The 25615-nt window shown below is 39.8% G+C and overlaps 1 protein-coding gene across 1 annotated transcript in view; it reads right to left on the bottom strand.

The window, feature by feature from the left end:
- GRIK2 (glutamate ionotropic receptor kainate type subunit 2) overlaps positions 1–25615 on the bottom strand; it is a 601587-nt gene that overhangs the window by 27540 nt on the left and 548432 nt on the right. The window contains exon 14 of the mRNA XM_077811691.1: positions 15713–15938. Coding sequence (XP_077667817.1) covers positions 15713–15938 — 226 coding nt within the window. The remainder of the gene's footprint in view (positions 1–15712; positions 15939–25615) is intronic.

The raw sequence follows: 25615 nt of genomic DNA, 5'->3' as shown, positions 1-25615 counted from the left end.
AGTAACGAATATTACAGTATAGATAATATGAAGGATTACAGATAAAGGACCAGGAAACAAAAGGAAAGTCTTCACTTTTTGGTATACTGCTACCTATTTACTCTTATAAAGACTGATCACTGACATAAACAAACCAGAAAGTGATGCATCCACTTGCTTGATTAATTTATACTTCTCTTTTTCAAAGATTGCAATATGCTTAAATTGTGGAATTTACATAATCTAGGACTTAAAATGAGCTAAAATAGAAGAGTCTCAAAAGTAATTCATAAAGAGGAACTCTAGATTTTGACTATTTAAAACGCAGTTGTGTGTGTTTTTATCTTTTGGAAACATACACTATGAATTTTTCAAACTATACAAGTGGGATTCTAGTTGCAATTCAGCCAGTTTATTCTCTTTATTTTAGATTCTTTTTAAAGGAATAATCAAAAAATACATTTAAGATTTTACAACATTAGTATCCCTATTCTACTGAGAAAAAGAGATCTATTTTCAGAAATAGAAAAATCATAGTTCTTTCTGCTGGACTTTAAAAGATCTAAAATCATGAACTCATATGTTCCCCTAAGAATAGGTATGAAGCTGGAAGCATGGGAATGACTATGCTGACATCTGTGTTAGCTCTCTGTTTTCTAATGAATAGTGTGAGCTCCTGTGTATGTTTTCAGAAGGCTAAGCACACTGTGAAAAGGGAATGGAAATAAAAGGAAAACAGAAGAGTTTCCCTTGCTAGAAATTGGGAATATGTAACAAAAAGAGAGGCTGCCACTTTCCAAATTCCTTAGTTTGACAAGGTCCCTTACTTCTCTAAAAAACAGAAATTAACAAGACAACTGTGGGTTTTGTGTCTTGCTACTCTCCTGCCACCATGAGAGCTGATCCTTCCCCATTTCTCTGAGTGTAATATATAACAAACAGATACAAAGGATAAAGGTAGGGTTTTAATAGTTGCAGTTAGGAGGAGGGATAAAGTGCCACAGAAACATTTTTAAGTAGAAAGGTTTCTCTGCAGATAATCGCCCATGGTAAATTAACATGAAGTCCTCCAGTACTAGCACATTTTAAATACTTTCTAATGGAAACACTGTTTTTCTTCAGGGTTTTTGTCCATAATATTTTTAATTGATTGTATATCATACACTACTCGCAATTTTGTTAGCTCATTAGAAGTCAAAACACATGCCCCACTCACAAACTACACTGCAAATCTTGTTCAAAGAAGCATCCACACATACAAGCAAATTTTAAAATAACATTACCAAAAAGCTTGTTGAAATGGCTTATTCTTTTCTACCTGCCAGAGTAGAATTTTTCCAGTAAATTTGAGAAAAGTGAACAGGGAGTAGAGAAGAGAGGAAGGATCAGAAATAATGTGAACTACCTTGAATATTTTTTTAACTAGTTCTTCTTAGCTTTGAAATGGCTTGTCCTTGAAATTCCATGTGTTTTACTCTAAGGATTCTCCAAGTTTCTCATACTGAACCACATCTATTTAGAAGAGAGGCTGTTTTACAAACCAGTTTCAGTCCCATTCTCCATAACCTACCTTCCTGCCCTCAACCTAACAACCACCCTGGGGCAACTACACCATTTCCTTATGTGAGAAAATAGTTCACGTCTCGTTACTTGTGTTTTTAATGCAGTTTAGTACCAGTAGGCTAATCAGCTATGTGAGGGCTCCCTGCAAGTACTTCACAGGAGCCATCTTCTTAAATCTGTTTGGTTTAGTGAGAATTGGTGCCTAGTTTTGGAGAGTGTTAGTTAAGACATCTAAGACCAGACTGAGACTGTGCTCCCATAGATCCGAGCTTGGGCACTTCCTTTCTTCCTTCCCACTTGCTCAAAAGGGGAAACAATCTGTACCAACTCTTTATTTTGAAGAGAATTTTCCCATTGCACCAGTTCAACTATCAGCTCACTATCAGCCTGTAGGGGGCAGAGGGAAAGCTGCCAGGTGTGCAGACCTCAGTTTTGCCCCTGCACCTGAGCTGAGATGCAAGGTGACCATGCAAGGGGCATGGAGTCTTATTCTCCCTAGGGGTATATCTACGCTGCAGCTGGGAGTGTGCCTCCAGCCCAGGTAGACAGATGTGACCTAGTTCTTCTCAAGCTAGAATGCTAAAAATAGCAGTGTGAATATTGCTACACAGGTGGTAGCACAGGCAAGCCACCCAAATACAAGCTTGCCTGACACCCTGGGTCCAAGCTTGGGTGGCTAGCCCATGCATCAATGTCTACACCACTATTTATAGGCTCACTCCCAGCTCCAGTGTTGACATACCTTTAGTCTCCTACACAGTTGTGCTAGGGCCAGGAATGATCTGGCCCTAAAGTATCAAGTTTATAAATACTATTCTGACCCTGATGGCCATAGTGAGGAGAGAAAGGGGAGAGCAACAAATAGGGAACCACACTGGTTTGTGTGCATGTGTGTGCGTGCACACACGTGTATGCGAGTAGGAGTGGTCTGGAGAGTGGAAGAGAGGGGTGCCTATCAAGCAAATTAAAGATGCTCAAACCAATCCATTTAACCGGATTCTTTATTTAAAAAGCTCTTCTCCCCCCATGTATAGCTACCTCCCAAAAGCTGGGGTGCAGGCACCTCATCAGCTGATCGAGACGATGAAAATGCCATTAGTGTTCCTAACGTGGAATAATACTTTAAATATTGTTTTTAAACCTCAATACAATTCCCAGGCAAACAACGTTGTATGTTTACAGCCTTACTTCCATCTTAACAGTGATGGAAGTGAAGCACAAAAAACCCTTTCAGAGAATCGCATAGTTATTTACAAACAAAACAAAATAAAACTAAAACAGCAGAATGTACAAAAATGCTAAACTAAGGGCACCCAAACAACCTTATCTCTAACCCTCCATCACTGTCCTCGGAACCGCCAAAACACACGAGACAATCCTATAATCTAATACCTTAATTGTAGTAATGTTTATTAACACACTGATTGAACTGAATAGTAGCATTTAAAATGAAGTGTGGCTTTACTATATATTGTGTGACAAAGTTCCTCCTCTACCTTGGTAGGCCTTGTGCTTATTGGCGGATTTGGTTGCCTCGGAGATTCACGGTAGCCCTCAGTTTGGCTGTTTTCATGAACCGACAGTTCAGATCAACTTCTTCTGTGTCTGATCAGGAGTTGGGAGGTTTCGGGGGAACCCGGGCCTGCCCTCTACTCCGGGTTCCAGCCCAGGGCCCTGTGGAATGCAGCTGTCTAGAGTGCCTCCTGGAACAGCTGTGCGACAGCTACAACTCCCTGGGCTACTTCCCCATGGCCTCCTCCCAACACCTTCTTTATCCTCACCATAGGACCTTCCTCCTGGTGTCTGATAATGCTTGTACTCCTCAGTTCTCCGGCAGTACGCCTTCTCAATTTCAACTCCTAATGCATCTTGCTCCCAGCTCCTCACACGCGCACCACAAAGTGAAGTGAGCTCCTTTTTAAACCCAGGTGTCCCGATTAGCCTGCCTTAATTGATTCTAGCAGCTTCTTGATTGGCTGCAGGAGTTCTAATCAACCTGTCTGCCTTAATTCTTTCCAGAAAGTTCCTGATTGTTCTGGATCCTTCCCTGTTACCTTACCCAGGGAAAAGGGACCTACTTAACCTGGGGCTAATATATCTGCCTTCTATCACACTCCTGTAGTCATCTGGCACGACCCTGTCACAATTGCTATAAATAACTTGCTTTATTTTTAAGACCATATGCAGTCCCAATTCTCTATCACACTTTGTCCACTTAGAACTCTTCAGGGAAAGAACTGCCTCGCACTATGTTTATGTTGAGTGCCTAGGGCAATGAGACCTGATCTCAGTTGAGCCTTCCAGACATTACTGTAGAACAAATTATTAACAACAACAAAAAGTAATAGCTCTCTTGATGGGAAAGTAACTACATTCAGAACAATCACTCTGAATATTTACCCCAAAAAGTACATGGTTTTCAATTGTTCAAGTGTTGCAATATTTGGGGCTACAAGCCTGTTGAGGCCAGACACAATGTAGATAGGTTAAACCTCAGGAATGCAAGATGATAGGGGAAATCATACTTGTACATATCACTGGTGCAAAATCAAGCCACATACTCCAACGTTTCCCCATTCTACAGACACACTATGCAAATAAAGTGAATTTAAGATCACTGCGATAGCAGAAAGTCCATATCAAAACCTCTCTCTCTTATATGGTGGGTGTGACAACAATGCAAGCTGGAATGCAATGACAACAAGGCAAGCATGGTGGGTATATGGGCAGAGTTAGGTTGGTTAAGGTGATCTAATCGGGGCATTTTCTAACTTCCTAACGTTTAATGGTATTTTTTTTCTTTTTATTTCCTTTTTCTATTTGTTCTTTGTTCCATAACTTGGAATTTCCTGGTTAATTTTTCAAAAAAAAAAAATACAATTGTCTTCTCTTCTCAAGTAATTTATATGTATAACTGTTACTCTAGCTAAAAGTTGTCCAGTGGGAACAGACAGTTAATAAAAGTAGCATATAATGATACCAGGATGCTTTTGTGAAATGTCTGCATTAAAGAAATGGTAAAAAATCAGTTTAAGAAATACAGTATTGTAAAACTTAAAGTTTAACAGAAGGACTTGTTCAAGTCAACCCCAAGAGGAAAAGGATAAGTAATTTTAAATTAGGTGAGCTATACAGTATATTACTGGATATAACATGGTAGTTAAATGTTATACATTTGTTCGTTACACTATTTGTTTAAAAACTATTTGAAACCAGGCACCTCTTACTGAGGTAAAGAAGAATGGTATTGTATTGCATTTATTAATGGCTTACAAGATAAATATAAAAAATTCATGAAGTCATATTCCTAACTGAGGTATGAAATAGGAGATAATAAATTATTGCCTGAAACCCTTTTTCTGTAGTGAAGGCTTTAATTTAAGGGAGTGGAGTGTGAAATACCACTTTCTAGATCCTGTGTCTGATGAAATTATGGGAATACCACTGTCTTCAAAATGTGCTTACTCTAAACAACATTTTAATTATGTGCTCTACAGTTGACTGAAATTCAAAAAACAAAAAGCCCTCCACATGGGTCTGATTCATCAAAAAGAAGGCTTTAAGTGAAAAATGTTCACTAGAATTTCATTGGGCAGCAGGAGAGAAAACTAAACAAATAAACAAACCTGTGGGGGGTAGGGGCATGTGCACACGTGCAAGTGACCTGAATGCCAATACATTAGTCTGGACCAATAAATTTATGTGGAAGCCACATATGCCTTGGGCAAGTAAAGGAGCAACCTCCCGTTAAGAAAAATAACAAATGAAATATACATTTTTCTGTAAGGGGAAGAAAATGAAATGTTAACAAATGTAGCAGTATCCCTTTAGAACTGAAAGTGAAAAGGAACACAGTGAAAAATGCCATTCCTGAACCAACAGAATGTGAAAGCCTGAGGGTCTTATTCTAACCTATTGAACTTCTATGCGTATGTTGATTTCTGGAGCTTATGGCCAATGCAACTCTGCTAGAAGACTGTGTATTTTATTCATATTCTTTTCATTTGACATGGGCACTATATTTTTTAGGTCATGACACTATGAATTCTACTGCTAATTTTATGTTATGCATGTATATGTACATATGCATACACACTTTTATGTATTTATACAAAACAGAGGGCCTGATTCACTTCTGTGTTACTGCAGTTTTATCCCAGTGTTGCTCCATTGAAATCAAGTTTACGATTAAGTTATGCCTACTATATCTATGTGATTTGCCAATTTGTTACTCCAGTTTTACAGTGAGGAGTCAGGTCCACAGAGAGGCCATAGTTGCTAGCATTTAACTTTTTTCCCTTCTCGTAATAACTCTTCAAATAATTTGGGAGTCACCAGACAGTTGCATATCTCAGGAGGCAGTTGCATCTGAGCTCAGAAGCTACTAAAGATAGACATTTTTAAATCAGCAAGTCCAGATAACTTGCATCTTAGAGGTTTTAAAGAGCTGGCCAAAGGACTTGCTGGACCTTTAATGTTGATTTTCAATAAGTCTTGGAGCACTGGGGAAGTTCCAGAAGACTGGAAGAAAACTAATGTTATGCCAATATCTAAAAAGGGTCAAAGGGTAAATGGGATGACATGAGTAATTATAGGCTTGTCAGTCTGACATCAAGCCCAGGCAAGACAATGGAGGGACAGATATGGAACTCAATTACAAAAGAATTAAAGGAGGTTAATATAATTAATGACTATCAACATGGATTTATGGAAAATAGATATAGTCAAACTAATATGATATCTTTTTGTTGGATGAGATTAAAAGTTTGACTGATGAAGGTAATAGTGTTGATGTAACATACTTGGATTTCTGTAAAGCATTTGACTTGGTTCCACATGACACTTTGATTAAAGAGCAAGACTGATATAAAATTAACATGGCACACAATAAATGGATTAAATGCTGGCTAACTGACAGCTTTCAAAATTGTCAGTGAGCGGGCATGTTTCTAGAGCAGACCCACAGGGATCTGTTCTTGGCTCTATGCTATTTAGCATTGTTATCAATGACGTGAAAGGAAAATATAAAATTATCACTGATAAAGTTTACAGATGACTCAAAAAATTGGGGGAGTGGTAAATAATAAAGAGGACAGGTCATGAATACAGAACTAAACTGGGCACAAGCAAACAATATGCATTTTAATGTGACTAAATGTAAATATATACATCTAGGAACTAAGAATGTAGGCCAAACTTACAGGATGGGAACTTCTACCCTAGGAAGCAATGACTTCAAAAAAAAAAAAAATCGGGGGTCGTTGTGGATAATCAGCTGAACCTGAGCTCTCAGTGCGATGTTGTGGTCAGAAGGCCTAATATGATCATTGGATGCATAAACAAGAATCTCAAGAAGGCGTTTTGGGGGTTTTGGGGTATTGGCACTGGTCTGACCGCTGATGGAATACTGTGACCACAATTCAAGAAGGATGTTGATAACTTGGAGAGGGTTCAGAGAAGAGCCACAAGAACGCTTAAAGCATTAGAAAACCTCCCTCATAGTAACAGACTCAAAGAGTTCTATCTATTTAGCTTAACAAAGAGAAGATTAAGGGGTGACTTGATTACAACCTGTAAGTACTCACATGGGAAACAAATTTTTAATAATGGGCTCTTCAGTCTAGCAGAGAAAGGTCTAACACAATCCAATGCCTTGAATTTTGAAACTAATTGAGACTGGAAATAAGGTATAAATTGTTAATGAGAGTAATTAATCATTGGAACAATTTACCAAGACTGGTGGGAGATTCTCCATCACTGCCAATTTTTAAATCAAGACTGGATGTTTTTCTAAAAGATATGATCCAACAGTCCCATTGGAGCTATGACCAGCAGAGCACAATGTACAGCATCTCTGAGGCTGCTCCAATTTGGAAGAGGGGTTAAATTGGCTCCTTGACAGCCCCAAGATCAGTGAATCCCTGAGGTAGTGTAAAGCTACTTTTTCATTCCTACCTCAGACTTGCTCTGATGCTTAATTCTGCCAAATAGAGGCTGAAGCTGCTGTTGATTGTGTCCAAGCTGCCTCTTTCCCCTGCTCCCTCTTGCTCTATCTTCCTCCTAGCAGCTCCCAGTCTTTTTCTCCAGCTCTGCTGCACTGTGATGCACAGAACAGGCCGTTGGGAAACCAGCACTGAAAGTGGTGTAAGAGCAGCAGGGGAGAAAGAAGGGCTGCCCCTGAAAACCCAACAGCTGCATAAACAATGTGTCCTGGAGGAGGGACTCAAACATCAAAATCTTTTTTTTTTTTCATTCCCAGCTTCTCTGGATAGACAGAGAGACTTGGAACAGAGAGGAGAACTTGTGACTATGACAGGTCAGATCAGGACTGAAAATGGGTAACAAGCTCCTTCCCTGCGAGTGATAAAGTTGTTCATCCTGATTAAAGATGGAAAAAACAGATCAGATAAAATTAGAACTTCTACAAACTGTAGAAACCAAAATTCTACCCATGATTTTAAAGAACTACTCAAATTCTATTCAAACTAATTAATATAAAAATATAAAAAAAAATACTTTTCATTTGTAATCCTTCAATTCCTTATTCTAGATAGAAACAGGAAAAATACACCACAAAAAGCTGTATTTTGGATATTACCATACCAACTGGAAACAGGAAATGCCAAAAATCTCATATTCTTGTATAATGTCCAGTCTATTTTTGCAGACCCCCAAAAGTATAAGACATTACTGGTATGATCTGCACAAGTACTCAAGCTAAACTTCTGAGTCTTACATGGTTCACTTCACATTAACTCTGATGTTTATTATGGAATACAGCGAGGCTTGGCAGAATTTGATTTTTATTTTGTTATAATTTCTATGGATAATATGTTTATTTTTAGGTTTCAGAGTAACAGCCGTGTTAGTCTGTATTCACAAAAAGAAAAGGAGTACTTGTGGCACCTTAGAAACTAACCAATTTATTTGAGCATAAGCTTTCGTGAGCTACAGCTCACTTCATCGGATGCATACTGTGGAAACTGCAGAAGACATAATATACACAGAGACCATGAAACAATACCTACTCCCACCCCACTCTCCTGCTGGTAATAGCTTATCACTATAATGTCTTCTGCAGTTTCCACAGTATGCATCCAATGAAGTGAGCTGTAGCTCACGAAAGGTTATGCTCAAATAAATTGGTTAGTCTCTAAGATGTTTATTTTTAAACATTTTAATTTTGTATCAATTTAAATTTTCACACTTGTGCAAGATCATGGGTTTTAAGTACATTTTTAATTTCAGTTTTCAAAGTTGAAGGAAATGGGGGGGGGGTTCCAACATTAATTATTTAATGAGAGTAGACACTGAGATTCAAAAAGTAAAGGCTTTATAACGATTAAAACACAAATTATCACCATCACATGTCAAAATACACAAAAGAAATATATTAATTAATATAAGAAATCCTTAAATCAGACTCTCAAATAGCATTTTTCTTCCTCTGCCTATCTGTAAATTTCAGCAGTTGCCAAACTGCTGCTGCTGGGCTTAAGAGCTGGTCTGCTGATTCTTCCCACCAATCAGGTGGTGTGGGCAATCAGGCTGTCTCCTACAGGCCAGTTATGCTCATTAGGTTGGTTCCCTGGAGAATGTCTCTGCTGCAGGTCCTGATTCCTGACCACACTCCTCCTTGAGCGCACCTTCTAAGGGTCTTGGGACCTGGTGTGTTGGGGGTACTTCTGATGGAACTCTCACAATAGGTCCAGGGCATGGATGTTCTCTACTGGTTCTCAAGGCTGCTCATCTGGACTGTAACGTTCTGAGTCCGCCAGGTAGTGAAGACTTCCCCTAACTCACTGAAAGTCAAGGATCCAGTGGACCAAATACTCCTCCTGTCCATGGACTGTTATGGGTGGTGGCAGGTTGGAGTGATTTGAGTATGGGTTCTCAGTGCGGAGCTTTAAAAGTGAGATGTTAAAGACAAGGTGTATCTTCAAGGATTCCAGGTATTGGTAGTCTAGTTTGGCAGATACACTGCTTGATTTAAGGTTTTCGGAAGACAGCCACACCTTGTCCCCTGTGACCAGATTGGGGGAAGTCTGATTGTCTTGGTCCATGTGGTGTTTACAGACTTTTTTGGTGGTCTGCAAGTGTCCCATGAACTCCCAATACACTTGATGTAGGTGGGAGGCCAAATCTGAGATAGCCAGTACTGTGGAACTTACAGGTAAGTCTGAGTGGAAATTGGGGTGAAAGCCATAGTTTGCAAAGAATTGGCTAGGTTGGGTTGAGGTATGGATTGTATTTTTATATGCAAATTCAGAATAGCACAAAATTGGGCGATAGACTTGAGAAGTCTCCCTAAGGAGTCTGAGAAATTCGCAAGAGAATCAATAGATGAACTGGGGTCCCTAGTCCAATATAATGCCTCTTTGTAACCCATGGTAACAGAAGACATTTTCCAAGAAGAGTCAAACCATCTCTTGTGCTTTAGGAACAGCACAACATGGGATGAAGGGTGCTATCTTTCTTAGGAGGTTGATGGTATTCAGGATTACCAAGTGTTCCTGGGAAAATGCCTGTTCTACAATAAAGTCCATTGATATAGTAGACCAAGGTTTTGGAAGCATGGGCAGAAGCTGGAAGAGACCTAGGGGTTTTGATCCTAGGTTCTTGGTGCAGGCACAGAGCTTGCTGGACCTTGTATAAGACTTGATGTAAACTTGTAGGCCTGTAGAATCTTGAGACCAGATTCCAGGCCTTGAATTGGCCCAAATGGCACACAAGCCACAAAACATGGCATAGTTTCAATGCCAGAAACCTAAGTTGTCCCACTGGAACATAAATACAACCCTTGAGAACTCTGGGTCAGTAAAGGTACCTGCATCATTCAGGGTCTGGAAGATTTGGGTTGTGAATGAGTCATCAGGGAGCGGATGGAATGTTAGACCGTTCTTAATTGTCCTGTTGACAATGTTGGACTCCTTAAGCATAGTGGCAGAGGGCTTTTCCCTATGTTGGAGATATTTAATTTGGGGCCTAGGGTATCTGCCTTCCCATTTCTTATCCCTGGGTGATAGGTTACCGGGGATTCTCAAACTTTATTGCACCACAACCCCTTTCTGAAAACAAAAATTACTACATGACCCCAGAAGGGGGGGACCTAAGCCTGAGCTCACCCGATCCCCGCCACCCCGGTGTGTGGGGGAAAGCCAAAGCCCAAGGGCTACAGCCCCAGGCAAGGAGCCTGTAACCAGAGCCCCACCACCAGAGCTGAAGCCCTTGGGCTTTGGCATCAGGCCCAGGCAGGCTAAGCCAGCCCAGGCGACCCATTTAAAATGAGGTCCCAACCCACTTTGCGGTCCTGACCCACAGTTTGGGAACTGCTGGGTTACCAGAAAGTCAAAGTGAGTAAAGAAGAGGGACTGGTGGATCTAGAATTGGTTAAGGCATCTAGCAGTCTGTAGATATTCCAGATTCTTGTGGTATGTCATAACTTGTGGTATCAGGCTTCTCATAGGAGGTGGTGCTCACTCACTGAAAGTCATCTTGATAGCCAGTAGCTCCTTGACCCAAATATTGTAATTTTTCCCTGTGGGGGTTAGCTTCCAAGAATGAAAGGGACAAAGGTATAGTTGGTTGTGGGGGCTCACATGTTGAGATAAAACTGCACTGGTGAATTTGAGGCATCAACCTCAATTATAAATGGTTCAGTGGGATTTGGGTGAATCAGGATGGAAGCTGGGGTGAATGCCCTCTTCAGTCAATCAAAGGCCAACTGAACTTCCATGGACCAGGAAAAGTGGGCTCCATTTTTAGGAGTGCTGTTATGGGTACAACCAGACAAAAGAATCCTTTAATAAATTTCTTGTATAAATTGGGAAACACCAGGAATTGCTGCACTTGGTGCGCATCCTTGGATGCGGCAAAGCCAGGTATCACCACTCATTGGTGAGTCCCTCAGGTGAGACAATATATCCCAATTTCACTGTGTCCTCATTGAAGTCACATTTCTTGAATTTCGTGTGAAGGTAGTTTTGGCAGTATCTGTCCAAGACAATACACACAGGATAATTGTGGAGGAACTGACTTTCAGGGAAAATGAAGAAGTCATCTAGGTAAACAAGAATTTGGTCCAGCATGCCCCTAACGATGTCGTTTATGAAATGCTGGAAGATTGCCAGGTGCTGCATACCCCAAATGGCATGACCAAATACTTGAAATGGCCACATCTGGTATAGAAGGTGGTTTTCCATTCATCTTCTTTGTGGCTCCTCACCAGATTATAATCTCTATGGAGGTCCAACTTTGTGAAGACTTTGGCAGAGCAGAGTAAAGAATACTGATTCAAATCTCAGTAGTCTTTCTTTGCCACTAAGAAAATCAAGGCCCCCACTGGGGATATGAAGGGGCAAATGAACCTTTTCTGTAGGTTTTCATAGATCATATCATAGAATCAGAAGGGACCTTGAGAGGTCATCTAGTCCAGTCCCCTGCACTCAAGGCACGACTAAGTATTATTTAGACCATCCCTGCCAAGCATTTGTCCAACCTGCTCTTAAAAATCCCCAATGATGGAGATTCCACAACCTCCCTAGGCAATTTATTCCAGTGCTTAATCACCCTGACAGATAGGAAGCTTTTTCCTAATGTCCAACTTAAACTGCCCTTGCTGCAATTTAAGACCATTGCTTCTTGTCATAGCCTGAGAGGTTAACAAGAACAAATTTTCACCATCCTCTTTGTAAAAACCTTTTATGTATTTGAAAACTGTTGTGTCCCTCCTCAGTCTTCTCTCCTCCAGACTAAACAAACCCATTTTTTTTCCATTTTCCCTCAGAGGTCATGTTTGCTAGACATGTAATCATTTTCCCCCCCTTCTCTGGACTTTCTTCAGTTTGTCCCCATCTTTCCTGAAATGTGGTGTCCACAACTGGACACAATAGTCCAGTTAAGGCTGTATCACTGCAGAGTAGAGCAAAAGAATTACTTCTTGTGTCTTGCTTACAACATTCCTGCTAATATATCTCAGAATGATGTTTGCTTTTTTGCAACAGTATTATACGGTTGACTCAGATTTAACTTTTGATCCACTCTGACCCCTTTCAGCAGTACTTTTTCCTAGGCAGTCATTTCCCATTTTGGATTCTCTCTTTGTGTCTTTGAATTCTTTGGCTGACTGAGTAAGCCATAAAAGGTTGCTGATCCTGGGTTGGCTCTCAGGAAACAAGATTTTCAGTAAAATGTGGAGTCAAAACTTACCATGCCTGACTGCTGGTGTATGAGCGAGTTATGACGCAGGAGATGCCAAGGACAACTGATAAATGCAGCACACAAGTTAGCCCAAACTGAATGATTTATCAGTGGCCTCAAAGTGTAGTTACCTGTAAGGGAGCTCTCTGGTGGGTGAATGATACCAATGAAAGAAGTGACTATCTACGGACTCCACTAACCTATGGGAGTGTGTCAGGAGTCCTTTCACTGGGTGGAGATATGGTATGCTCGGTCAAACTCCAGATCCATGAAATTGCCTGAGGCTCTTGAGTCCACCAGAATCTCTAGGTTGGTGTAGGGCATGGCAGAGTGCCAGAGTTGGAGAGGGAGTTGGAGAGGTGTTGAATGCTGATTGGCCATTCCCAGGGTACTTGTGGACAAGCATTAGTGCACACTTATGGGGAGAGGGAAGGGTGCCAGTTTAGCCTGGACCCCCCCCACTGGGGCTGGGGCTTGGGATTTCTTGACCAGGGCACAGATCAGACCTTGGCAGGGCAACTTGATGCAAAATCCCCACAATATAGGTACAGGCCCAATGCCCTGCATCAATTTGTCTCCACATTAGAAATGCAGGGCTGGACTTGATCAACTTCAATTTGTTTAGGTGACAGAGAAGTGACTGATAATGGGTGTGGTATCAGCAGAGCTGGCAAGGTCCGGAAGAACAATGTATTTTTCTTGGTGGGATTTGGTCAGGCAGTCATCAGTCATGCTGCATAGGTCAACTAAAGCATCCAGGCTGGATTATACCAATGCCAGTTCATCTTTAATATCATTGTTTAGGCTGAGACAGAAATGATAACATTGGATGGCCTTGTTCTACTAGATGTCTTTACCACAAATTGGAACTTTGCTGCATATTTACTAACTGGCTGGTGTTCAAATGAAATGCCCAGTTGTCTAAATGCTTACTCATTGTGGGAGTTTTCCAATTGTATGCTTGCAACTTGGGTCACTGAAGATCACCACCAATCCTTAAATTGTCCTAGAAGTGAGCTTGATTTTTCCCAGAAGTGGAGATGCCCAAGCCAGGGCCTCCCCTTCGAAGCAGACTGATATTTAGTCCCAGTTGGACGTGGTCAGTAGTGTACCACTGAGGACGTACCATAAATAGGAGCTGATGCTGATTTAGGAAACCATGAAACTTGTTGTGATTGCCACTGAAGTTGTCAGGCAAGGGGAGCTTTGTATAGTGGGAGTGGGGCTAAGAACTGAAGTCAGTGAGGCTTGAGCTTGCAGGGCCACCTTCTGTGCCTGCAGGGCAGCAACCTGGGCATGCACAGTCCATAGGGCCCCCAAGGCTTGTCTACACTACCTGCCGGATCGGTGAGCAGCGATCAATCCAGCAGGGACCGATTTATCACATCTAGTATAGATGCAATAAATCGACCACTGAGCATTCTCCTGTCGACTCCAGTACTGCACCAGAATGAGAAGTGCAAGTGGAGTTGACGGGAGAGTGTCAGCTGTCGACTTACTGCAGTGAAGACACCATAACTTAAGTTGCGTATCTTAGCTCAACTCCGCACAGTAGTGTAGACAAGCTCCCACTATCTCCAGCAGAGAGATACTGACCTTTATAGGATCCTTACTCACTGTATGCTCTACTTCCCTTATTGTTTACAGGGTTTGGTTCTGCTCAGACTGTCAATGAATGGAGAAGGAGTTAGGTCTAGTGGTTAGAGCAGGAGTCAGTAGCAAGGACAGGAACTGGAGTCAGAGGTCAAGAATTGGAGCCCAGGGTCAGAAGCAGGTTGGAATTTACAGAACTATGATTTCCACACAGGGTACCGTTGCAATCATATTCACTTATTGCAATCACTGAAACAATAATGCTATTAGTATGTCTGAGTAGTTCTATTAAAATTACAAAAAAACATCTCCATGAGTAAAGCTGCCTGGTAATATTAGCTAGTTTTTCTTTGCAAGACCTTCCAATAACTTTCTCTTCTTAACCTTCCTTATGCTAGTGATTCTTGACTTAAAGTATTGTAGACATTTCCCCCACAAGGTGATTTACAGTATGCTTTAAATACAGGTAAAATAAATGATATTTGTAAGTCACGTTAGAGAAAAAATATAGGACATGCTCATTCCGATGTCAAGTGATGAAATTCTTGATATAAAAATAAACTAAAAGTAGGACATAATACTGTTCTTTCAAGCAGGTCATTCCATGCTTCTAATATACCCTTTGCCTCTGTATAGCACTAATGCCTTAGTCCATTTAAAAGGATGTCTTCTCTAAAATCTAAGGGCTAGATCCTCAGCTCATGTACATCAACATAGCTCAATGGTATTTAGGCACATGCTTAGGTGCTTACTAAACTGAAATCTCAGCCCCCAGTCCTGCAATCAGGTCCTTATGTCCACTCAGTAGGACTCTGCTCAGGAACTGATTGCAGGATTACGAATTGCAATCACAGCTCCATAATTTAGATACAGAAAGTTTTAGTTCACTGTTTTTTTCTCCAGGGTTTATGTATAACATACTATTATGACTGTTTCCCCAACAATCTTAGCGAACTTGATACTTAAACTTTTCTATATAGCAGAACTACGAATGCCCACTATATTTACCTATGCAGTCACTGCACTACCACTACATAATTTATTCTATACCATAAATACAAAAAATACTGTACGAGATCAAGTTCTTGTCAAGGTAAGTATTTCCTTTAGTTGAATTTGCAGTCCCCATCTAGAGCACAGGCATTATACATGTAAACGTCCTGTCATTTTTTTAGGGTAACCAAGACATCATTTTCTAAATTAAACTAGATCCATAAATTGTGTTAATATAATATGGTATGTTTACTTTGTTGTGGGGAGAGGGAGAAAAAGTGCTCGTAGTTTATGGAGAACAACAATATTGTATACTAAAGCTTTTTGTGCTATCACTGCAGCTAAGATTAATGAGCACAGAACAAATGGTTGACATATAACCTACCCATGGGAGTTCCAACGCCATAACCTTTTGAGTCTATCAGGCCTCCAATCTGTGTTAGGTTACAGTTCCGCTGTGTGACAAACTCAATGGTTGTGGATTCCATTAGAAAGGCATAATCAGAGGTGAGTACACGCTGGATGCCTTCTTCATTACTTTTGACAAGCACCGATTGCCTCCTGCTACTCATAAAGGCCCACATCTTGTCATAAGTGGAGATTTTTGATTTCTGAAACATAAAATATTAAAATACAGTATTAACATGAATATGTTTATGACAAAGTAGGAAAAGCCCCAATTAACATAGTATTTCTAGGAATAACTGTATTCATTTAATACTTTAGATCTATATAGGGTACAGATTTCCAAAAGAGCTCTGCTCCCATTTAGACACCAACATGATTAGCCAAACCTTCAAAAACTTGATTCTTGATTCTTGATGCTTGATTCTTTGAAAATCAAGGGTGACGTCCTGGCACCATTGAAGTTAATGGACAAAACTTTCATTGACTTCAATAGGGCCAAGATTTCACCCCGGACTGTAAGTCTCACAAACAATACTTTGGGTTGCTTGACATTTTTGAAAGTCTGACACTTATTTTAATGCCTAAACAGTTGTGGAGCTCTTTTGAAAAACTGACTGACAGCATCTGACATCTTCAAGGATCTCAAAACACTTCATAAGTGACAGTATATGAATACAAGCCCACGGAAATTAAATCACTTATGGGATGGAGGGTGGCAACCTTCTGGTCCACAGTACACTGTAACAGCAATCTGAGGAGGGGAACTCCTAGCCAAAGATATCATTACAAACTTTATTGATAATACTGTTTTGTTATGTGTCAAAGAACTACACCTAACATGCCCCTTATTTGTTGCTTCATTCACTGAGTATTCATAGGAAACTGTATAGTTCAGTGGAGATAGGACTGTGAGACAGCAGACCAGAGTTCTATACCCTGTTCTATGTGACCTTAGACAAGTCACTTTGCCTTTTGACACCACATTGCCACTTCTGTAAAATAAGACTGATAATATGTACCGTACTTTGTTAAAGCACTTGAGATTTAGGGATGAAAACCACTATATATGTATTATACATATATATGATTCCTATTTTATTGCATTGTGTTACCCTCACCTTCATCCAAGAATGTCCCAGACCAAGATTATCATTAGGAGATGTGCTGTAATGCTAACGCCTAGCCACTAAGACAAGAGTAGAAATCTGATATAGCAGACTAGTATAACCAGATTCTTCAGGGAGTCTCTGATCTGTTAATATTAACCCCAAGCATAAGTCCATTTTCAGCTCTGGGGGAGACCCTGGCAAAGATTGACACTGCAGATCTTTCTGAAGTTCAGCTAACTGGCAGCTGTAACTTCTGCCTCAACAAGAATTAGTGGCGTATGTGGAATAGAAAGGGGAACATTTATTCTGAATAAGAATGAGTTTGTATCCCTGCTGAGATAGAATCCAAGGCTTATTTCAGTCTGCTTGGGGACTTCAGAACGTCCATCATTCAAGTATGTTAACTAATCCAGTAGTCAACGCTAATCAAATTGATGAGTTTGACATCCAGCTGCAAGAGCTCACTGATACTGTGCCAAAACACGCTATGGTGTTGACTGCAGAGGGTTTTAGTGTGAAAGTTGAGAAAAAAGGTTGTGGATAAGAATACGATGTGGAGACATGGAACAGAAGAAACAAACAGTCTCCTGTTCATTGATTTCTGGTCTGAGAATCAAATGATTCTTACAAACACGTTATATCAATATTACAATGTAAGAGAATGCACTTGAGCCCTGTATATCAGCTCAATGGGAATCAAAATGATTATATCATACAGAAAAGAGGGAACACCAATGTTTTTCAATTACTGCAAAACTCTCCAAATTTCCCATATCACCATTTAATTCTTTCATCATTCAAGCTTTACCCTAAGTGCACAAAACAATATTTTTAGCCACTGTGGAATAAACTGAACAACACTGAAAATTGGTACAGAGAATAACTTTGGCAAACCATTAGATACATTGGTGTTGTGTGAGCTAGGGGGAGAGAAGCCAAATAAAGAATAGGATTGAATAAAGTGAAAGACAATCACTAGGATGAAAATGTGTCAAAAATTGGAACTGTTGCTCTCTATTGAAGCATTACAGCACGTAGAAATATACGAGAGACTGAACAATGGAGAGAATACACCAATAACTTCTACACCAGTGGCTCTCAACTCTGGTCCACCGCTTGTTCAGGGAAAGCCCGTGGCACGCCGGGCCAGTTTGTTTACCTGCCGCATCCGCAGGTTCGGCCCGTTGCAGCTCCCACTGGCCGTGGTTCGCCGCTCCAGGCCAATGGGAGCTGTGTGGGCCGAGGAACGTGCTGGCAGGTGTGGGCCGAGGAACGTGCTGGCAGCCCTTCCTGCAGCCCCCATTGGCCTGGAACGGAGTACCACGGCCAGCGGGAGCTGCAATTGTCCGAACCTGAGGACACGGCAGGTAAACAAACTGGTCCACCGCTTGTTCAGGGAAAGTCCCCGGTGTGCCAGGCCAGAGTTGAGAACCACTGTTCTACACAAAGATGGACAAGATGACGGACTTAATCAGCTGGGACAAAGTCCCAGCCACATCTGAAAAAGAACTAATACCTCTAAGGAATAAGGTAGTAAATAAAATTAAAGCAGAACCAAGTTTCTGGCTAAGATGGTGTAACATGCTGCTGGGCATACCCAGAGTTGTGAGCCACTGTTACCTCTCTGCCTCAACAAGGGTGAGTTTTGCTGGCAATTAGACTCTGTGTCAACTCCCTGCCACACCAGTCTGTCTCCCTCACCAGCAAACTCCTCAGGCAAACTCCAACTGCCAGCCCAAACCTTGCCTAGCAGGTAAAAATCAGTGCACTCCAGCCCCTGAGCTCCTCAGAGATATTTCTCTGCATAGCCCCTACCACTGTGTATTCAAAGAAGATGTTAAATTTGCTGCTCTGTTAAAGAATCAGTACATAGTAATTTAGGTTTCAGAGTAGCAGCCGTGTTAGTCTGTATTCGCAAAAAGAAAGAGAGGACTTGTGGCACCTTAGAGACTAACCAATTTATTTGAGCATAAACTTTCGTGAGCTACAGCTCAGTTCATCGGATGCATGAAGTGAGCTGTAGCTCACGAAAGCTTATGCTCAAATAAATTGGTTAGTCTCTAAGGTGCCACAAGTACTCCTTTTCTTTTTACACAGTAATTTATTAATTTAACTGAGGTGACTATGCCTGATACAGCACTGAATTGGTTTAAAGTGAAAGTAAAGCAAGTGTATTTTTAAAAAGAGAAGGATTAAATGATACCAAGTAACAGGGATAAAGGTAGACATGGTTACAAAAATATAAAACTTAAAACACACATTTAAAAGTCTAAAACTTAATCTAGGAAGACACAATCTTTGTTCAAGATGGATTCTTTTACCCCCAGTTTTTTCCTTTTTCATTTTAGATAAAATTGCTTGGTTTCTTTGTCTCCTAAAGTGAAAGATCAAGGAAGAGTCTCTCTCTGTTCCTCATATCCCCAAAAGGATTGACTTTGTTTTACAAGTCTGGAAGGTCTCCTGGGGATTCAGTCTCCTGTGTCATTCTGGGCTGCAGGAGCCATGTTAATTCTCTGTCTCTTTAGTTCAGGATCAGGATAATTCCCATTGATTTAGCTGAATGGCTTTGTTTACTGCTAATATGTAAATTGGGGTGAACCTACATTCCTTTGTCTAGGACAAAGCTGTTTATCACCTTTACCTAGGTTAGGCTTTTTGATCTTAAATATATCCTAGTAACATCATACACAGGGAATTCAGAACTTCACATGCAACATTAACACATGCATTTTACAATGCTTTCCGATGATACCTCACAAGGCATATTTTGTACAAATATTGTAGTAGTGTGTAGGATGTGAATACAGAGGTGCCTAGGGTCACAGATGGCATGCTTGCTGGAATCATTAAAACAATCTTATGCATGTATCAACATTTTATGCATGATTTGTGAGGTTACATGGAAGATAGAGCAATATCTTGGTAATTAGTGAAAGACTCTGTTCACCTATCTACGAAAATACGTAGCTCTGAATATAGTGTGAATTAGAGAATTCATTTCTCATGCAGACGAAACAAATAATAAAAAAAATAAAAAAACCTGTACTGTTTCTATTCATCCTAGAAAAGATAAAGATCAGAGTTTAAGTGATGCCAGAAAAATAGACAGCCTACTAATGAACACTAGATCATATATTTACTGTACTTTAATATTGTAAGGCAGAGACTTGGGATGTGTTTTATGCACAACAGGGAACCTTTTGACACAGACAAAATATCTTTTGATTCAAACAAATCAATTTAGTGAACTAAAATTTAGTGAACTACTGTATAGTCTCTAGTATGACTGGAATCCAAAAGCCAGAACAATCAAAATCATCACATGCTGGTTTGACATGGAACTAAGGAGAATGACACTACTTATTGCTTCTGGTGGTTATGATTGTGACATTCGTATTGATGGAAGCAGATTCTGCAATTTATATTATGCTTCCATTTTTACTTATTTGTGAGCAAATAGGATGAATTGACTTACAGGTTCCATTGGTGAAGTACATTGTGTTGTTTTTCATTAGCACACCATTTCTGACCTAACTGAAAATCACTGTATCCACTGGAAGTGATGTCTAGTTGGGATAACCTGTGGTGACAAGATTTATTATGCTTGTGCTCCCATAGTAATGCAGGAGATATTCAGTGACTAATAAAACCAGCTGTCTACACTTTGTGAAATTTGCATTACACTGGAATACAAAAGAGAAGACGGCAATGGAAACATTGCAGCCCATCCCAACAAGCAGGAAAATTGGAAATGAAGACATTAAGAAAATCAAGAAGTTCAGCTTCCTGGTGCATGGAGATGGCAGCTATCACAATGACATCCAGAGGCAGCTGCCAATGGTCTATTCAGTACTCATAAATTAAAGATTATTTGAAGACAACAGTGTGTGTGTCAGAGATCATGAACATAAGAATGGCGAAGCCTCTGAGTTAGCCTATTGCTATGCACATCTACGAAGGCTGGAAATGGGAGGCAGTGTCTTTACTAATGCAATGTTCCTGCTATATACTGAAGTGTTAGAGAGAAAAGACAAATATTGCTGCGCAGCAACAGTATGGAATGAAACAGGTGAGAAGGGGGAACTATGAGGATGCTCTATGATGACAAGGGAGAATGCCAAAATAAATAAAGATCAAAGGAAAGGCACAGGATATGGTACGTACACAGCATCAAACAATGTGTTAGTGAGGGCAAGAATGGAGCAAAAGTGTGCAGTGCCAGAACTGATGCATTGTTCCTCTTTTGTAATTATAACAATATGTACAAAGTGTGCTTTAATTATATCAAATTGTAGTTCTTAACATCTAAAAATTTTAAATGTAATGGGCAACCTCCTAGCCTCAGCTACACTTATGAAACCTTCCCTAATTCTTGAAAGTCGGGTGGGCAGATCAGGGATATGGTGTACATCCTCATTTTCTTGCTTTTTTAAAAAAAATCACAAGGATCTAATTCTTTTAAATGGAGGCCTTTTACATTGTGAAGGGGCCTTAATGTAAATGAGAATTAGGCGCCAAGTGTTTATATTTAAATGCAAAAGGAGAAGCCTATAGGCTCAAAAGATTTCATCACCGGGGAAGTGATATGGTAGTTATTCTTCTGTGTTCTCTGTTTGTCTCTGATCTCAAAGGAGTGTTGTCCTTTGTTTTGAAGAGCACAGCATTCTGAATGTTCAAAAGTTACTTTCATCATGCCCCAGATTCATAGATTACACAGTCAGAAATGACCAATAACATAATTTAATCTGACCTCTTTCCTAACATAGGCTAGAGAACCTCACCCAGTAATTCCTGCATCAAGCCCATAACTTCTGTTTGAGATAGGAAGAGAAGAATGATAAACTCAGGAATACTTGTGGCACCTTAGAGACTAACCAATTTATTTGAGCATGAGCTTTCGTGAGCTACAGCTCACTTCATCAGATGCATCTGATGAAGTGAGCTGTAGCTCACGAAAGCTCATGCTCAAATAAATTGGTTAGTCTCTAAGGTGCCACAAGTACTCCTTTTCTTTTTGCAAATACAGACTAACACGGCTGTTACTCTGAAACTCAGGAATGCCCACCTCTGTCAGGGAGGTTCACTTCACATGAATTCACAGTTGAGCATAGTGAGCACTGTTTCCCATGACCTTTCAGTTTACCATGCTGTGCAAGATGAGGAAAGCTTTCTTTTAACAAAAACAAAATATTTTCTGCTGCTACCCCTTTGAAAAATAGCCAGTAGAATAGTGTCATTCATATGTATAGCTGATGGACAACTCTTTATTAGCATGGGGAAAGTGTTTTTTCTTAAGTCATTTCACACTTCAGTTCTCTGAATCAATTCCTTAGTTCCTAAAGAAATCTGAACATGCTAAGGTATGGAAATGCACAGTTAGGACAACCAAAGAATCTTAACTCTGATCTTTAGTGACACCATGCATAATGGCTTCTAAGGCACTACTATTGCTGCCTATCATGTTAACCAATACTGTCTCATTGTTTCTTGGTATTCCCCAATTAGTATGTCTATATCCATCTGTTTTCTCTTGTCTTATATTTAGATTGTTCGTCTTTGTGGCTTGGGCGCTCTTTTTATTCTGTGTTTGTACAGCACCTAGCATAAAGGGTCCCTGGTCCTTAGGATTGCTAGGAGCTATAGTCATACAAATAAGAAATAATAGCTATACGATTACGACTAAGGTATCTTTGTGATTGTAGCCTCAGATTTAAATTAAACTAATATTTGAAGATAGTACAAGAAAAACATGTAATGTCTCTGCCTCTCATGGTGTCACTACAGGGTAGAGGTCCAGGTACTTAATTTCTTAAGGAAAACATTTTAAATTATTTTTAATACCTAAAGTAAAAGTCCTAGTCTTTTGAATACCTAAAGTATTATTTTTAATACCTAAAGTAAAAGTAATTTACTTGTAAAATCTCAGATAAATAATTCTATACTCCAAAAGTAAGTGCTCTAATTCTGGCAAGGATATGCTGTATTTTTCATGCATAACATATTGCTTGAATCCCTAATTTCAGTGCGAAACTCAAGCTGGTAACCATTCTAAACACATATGTAATATGCAGTTTTGAACCACTACAATAGAATGCTTCAGTACTTTTTGTAAGTATATGGGGTAATCTCTGATATTTTGTACACTAAGTAGCATACACTCTTCTACCAATAGAAGATAATGTGCTAGAACTAATTAGCTTAATTACAGTTTATCTCTTAAGCAGATCAAGTATGTCATTATAAATGAACTTTGGGCTGGTAATAGGGTTTTCTGAGAAGATTATCAAGAGTTAAAGAAAAATTTTTAAGTGACGCTGCATTTAGCCCTTCACTTGATTTTCATGCCACCTAAAACACACTCTGGATTTTCTTCAGGGCTCAAAGAAAAAGTATAAAGGATGAACGACACCCTTACATGTTATCAGACTGGTCTCCTCGATTCCATGACCTCCATTTTTTAAAAAAAATCAGAATTGCTGAGGCCTGTAAACCCTTAAGTGAACCAGCCGATTTAGTTTTTGTTGTATCAGCACAAAACTGATAAAACCAGTGCATACGACACTCTCTCCTTTGTAACAGCAGTTTTCATGGTCCATAGAGCACAAATGAAGAAAGGTAGGAAAGGTGTTCCTGCCAAGAATGGAGTTACAGGGAATGAAAAATGAAGTGCTGGGAAAAATAAATTTTGCTCTGCCGCCAACTGTGCTGGCTTTTTGTTTCAGGAAACCAAAGATAGTGCAAATTTAATCATTAAAAAGGTAGTTAGAGGTAAAGCTATTGGATTAATAGTTAATGCTGAATTACTGCAATGTTTTCCTTGACAACATTACACCAGCCAGTTTTGACCTGTAAATAAGTAAAAACTTTGTAGCATGAAAATCACTAATGAATTTCAGAAAATTTTCTTCTCTTGCATATCAGAAAGTTATTGCTGGATTATCATCAGCTGCACAATTATTCTTCCTGTAGAACAGCAGGAAATAAGACAAGTTAAGGGTGATGCTTTTTACACTGCCCTAGGTTTTATTAATAGACGCAACACATTAGACAAATACAATTTCATCTGATTTTAAATACCTTATACTCAAATTGGTTTAGAAAGGCAAATGAATTCTTCGCCTCTGCTCATTCTGCCTGCTGTCAAATACAAATTAGAATTTAGGACTCTGCATGAGAATACTTGGCCTCCATTATATCTGAACACAGTCTCACCGTCTGCAAGTAGTGAGACAACAGCGTCATCAATATTTGTGTCATTCTTGAAAGATGAAGCTGAGAATTTAGTCCACAAATCCTGACAAAGAAAAGTTTACTTACAGCTGACAGTCTGAGGCTTTATCACAACAACGTATGTTTAACTATAGCTACATTCACACAGCTGCAATACTGGTGTGGAAACTGTTCATGCAACATTTTGTGATAAAGTTTATTACACATTAGGCTGGAAAGACTTAGCTCATGATGAGATTTGAAACAGACTGATCAGGAGCGCTAGGATTCAAACTTACAGCCTCTCATAGCTACCCTGCTCAAGAGCTCCGCACACAATTTAAAACAAAACAAAACCAGTAACCTTTATTTTCCAATGTCTTTAGGAATAAATATTGTGCTTTTATCTCAACAGTGCTTGGAAAAGGCAACTGAAGTTCCACTGACAGGTTATCCACTCTGTACCTGGCTAGAATAAGCATCAGCACTAATTGATGTCCATATTTAATCTCCATCAAAACAAATCTAATACCACCAAGACAGGATTTTCTATATAGTTTCTTCCAATCAGCTCCATCCCATCAGCCATGTTGCTAAAACCATCCAAAAAAAATATTGTACAGCTAAAAATGTATAACAATGTTCAGTATTTCCTCACAAATTAGCTTGTGTAAAAACATTTGAAAGTACCTAGTCTGAGAGAAGCCCTCATCAGGGGTCTTTTTGTAGTGATGGGATTTGAACTCAACATTGCTTTTATTGCAGTAAATAAATTACCAACAATGCTGGAACATATGTTCTGGGTGAGAACAGCTGAGTCTCTATCTCTATCGTCTGACCTTGGTCACTAGACATTTGCAGTTATTTCAGGCAAACAGAATTGATGGCATATGTAGTTCATATCAAAGATGTAGAGGAGTTTACTATAGTGATCTGAAAAGCAGTTTGTTGTTAGCAAGCCCGTCAGTTCTTGGAATAATTCTGGCAGTTTTATCTTGAAGCTTCTTCAGTCTCCTAAAACAACATACTTGAGGTGATGGACAATGCAATGTTTTAACAGCTGCTTTCTTCCAAACAACTGAGAGGTTAAAAAGGAATTTTAAAGGTCTAGGATGACAGACTGCAATAAAGGACACAGCAGCTTTTAAAATCACCTGATTCTGGAGGAATACATCAATCAGTTTAGTGGCCTGTATGCTTTACCCCACCACACAGCTGTGTGTACTCCCCTTGCTTTCTTGTAGTCACTCTGCCTGCCATCACACAATGTTTCTGGGAGCTATTGCCAGGATGTAGCCTCCACCCCCTGAATGACAAAGGCAGAGGTCAAATCAGAGCTGTCCAAAATTTGGGGATTTTGATTCTCATCGGATTTCAGTATTTATGAATAAACTTTTGTTCCAGTTTTCTAGGATGCTCTGCTGACATATACATAATAATGGATTTGGTTGCACATTAATGATGCAAAAGCAGTGCTAATATGAGCTCATATCAAGCTTGATCACAGAAACTACATGCAGATTAAAAATGTAAGCAACAGAAGTAAGTTGTGAGATATGGGG

Source organism: Eretmochelys imbricata, chromosome 3 (genome assembly GCF_965152235.1).
Source record: "Eretmochelys imbricata isolate rEreImb1 chromosome 3, rEreImb1.hap1, whole genome shotgun sequence".
Taxonomy (NCBI): Eukaryota; Metazoa; Chordata; order Testudines; family Cheloniidae; genus Eretmochelys; species Eretmochelys imbricata.
Note: the sequence above shows the minus strand (reverse complement) of the source record. Positions and strands in the feature narration are given on the sequence as shown.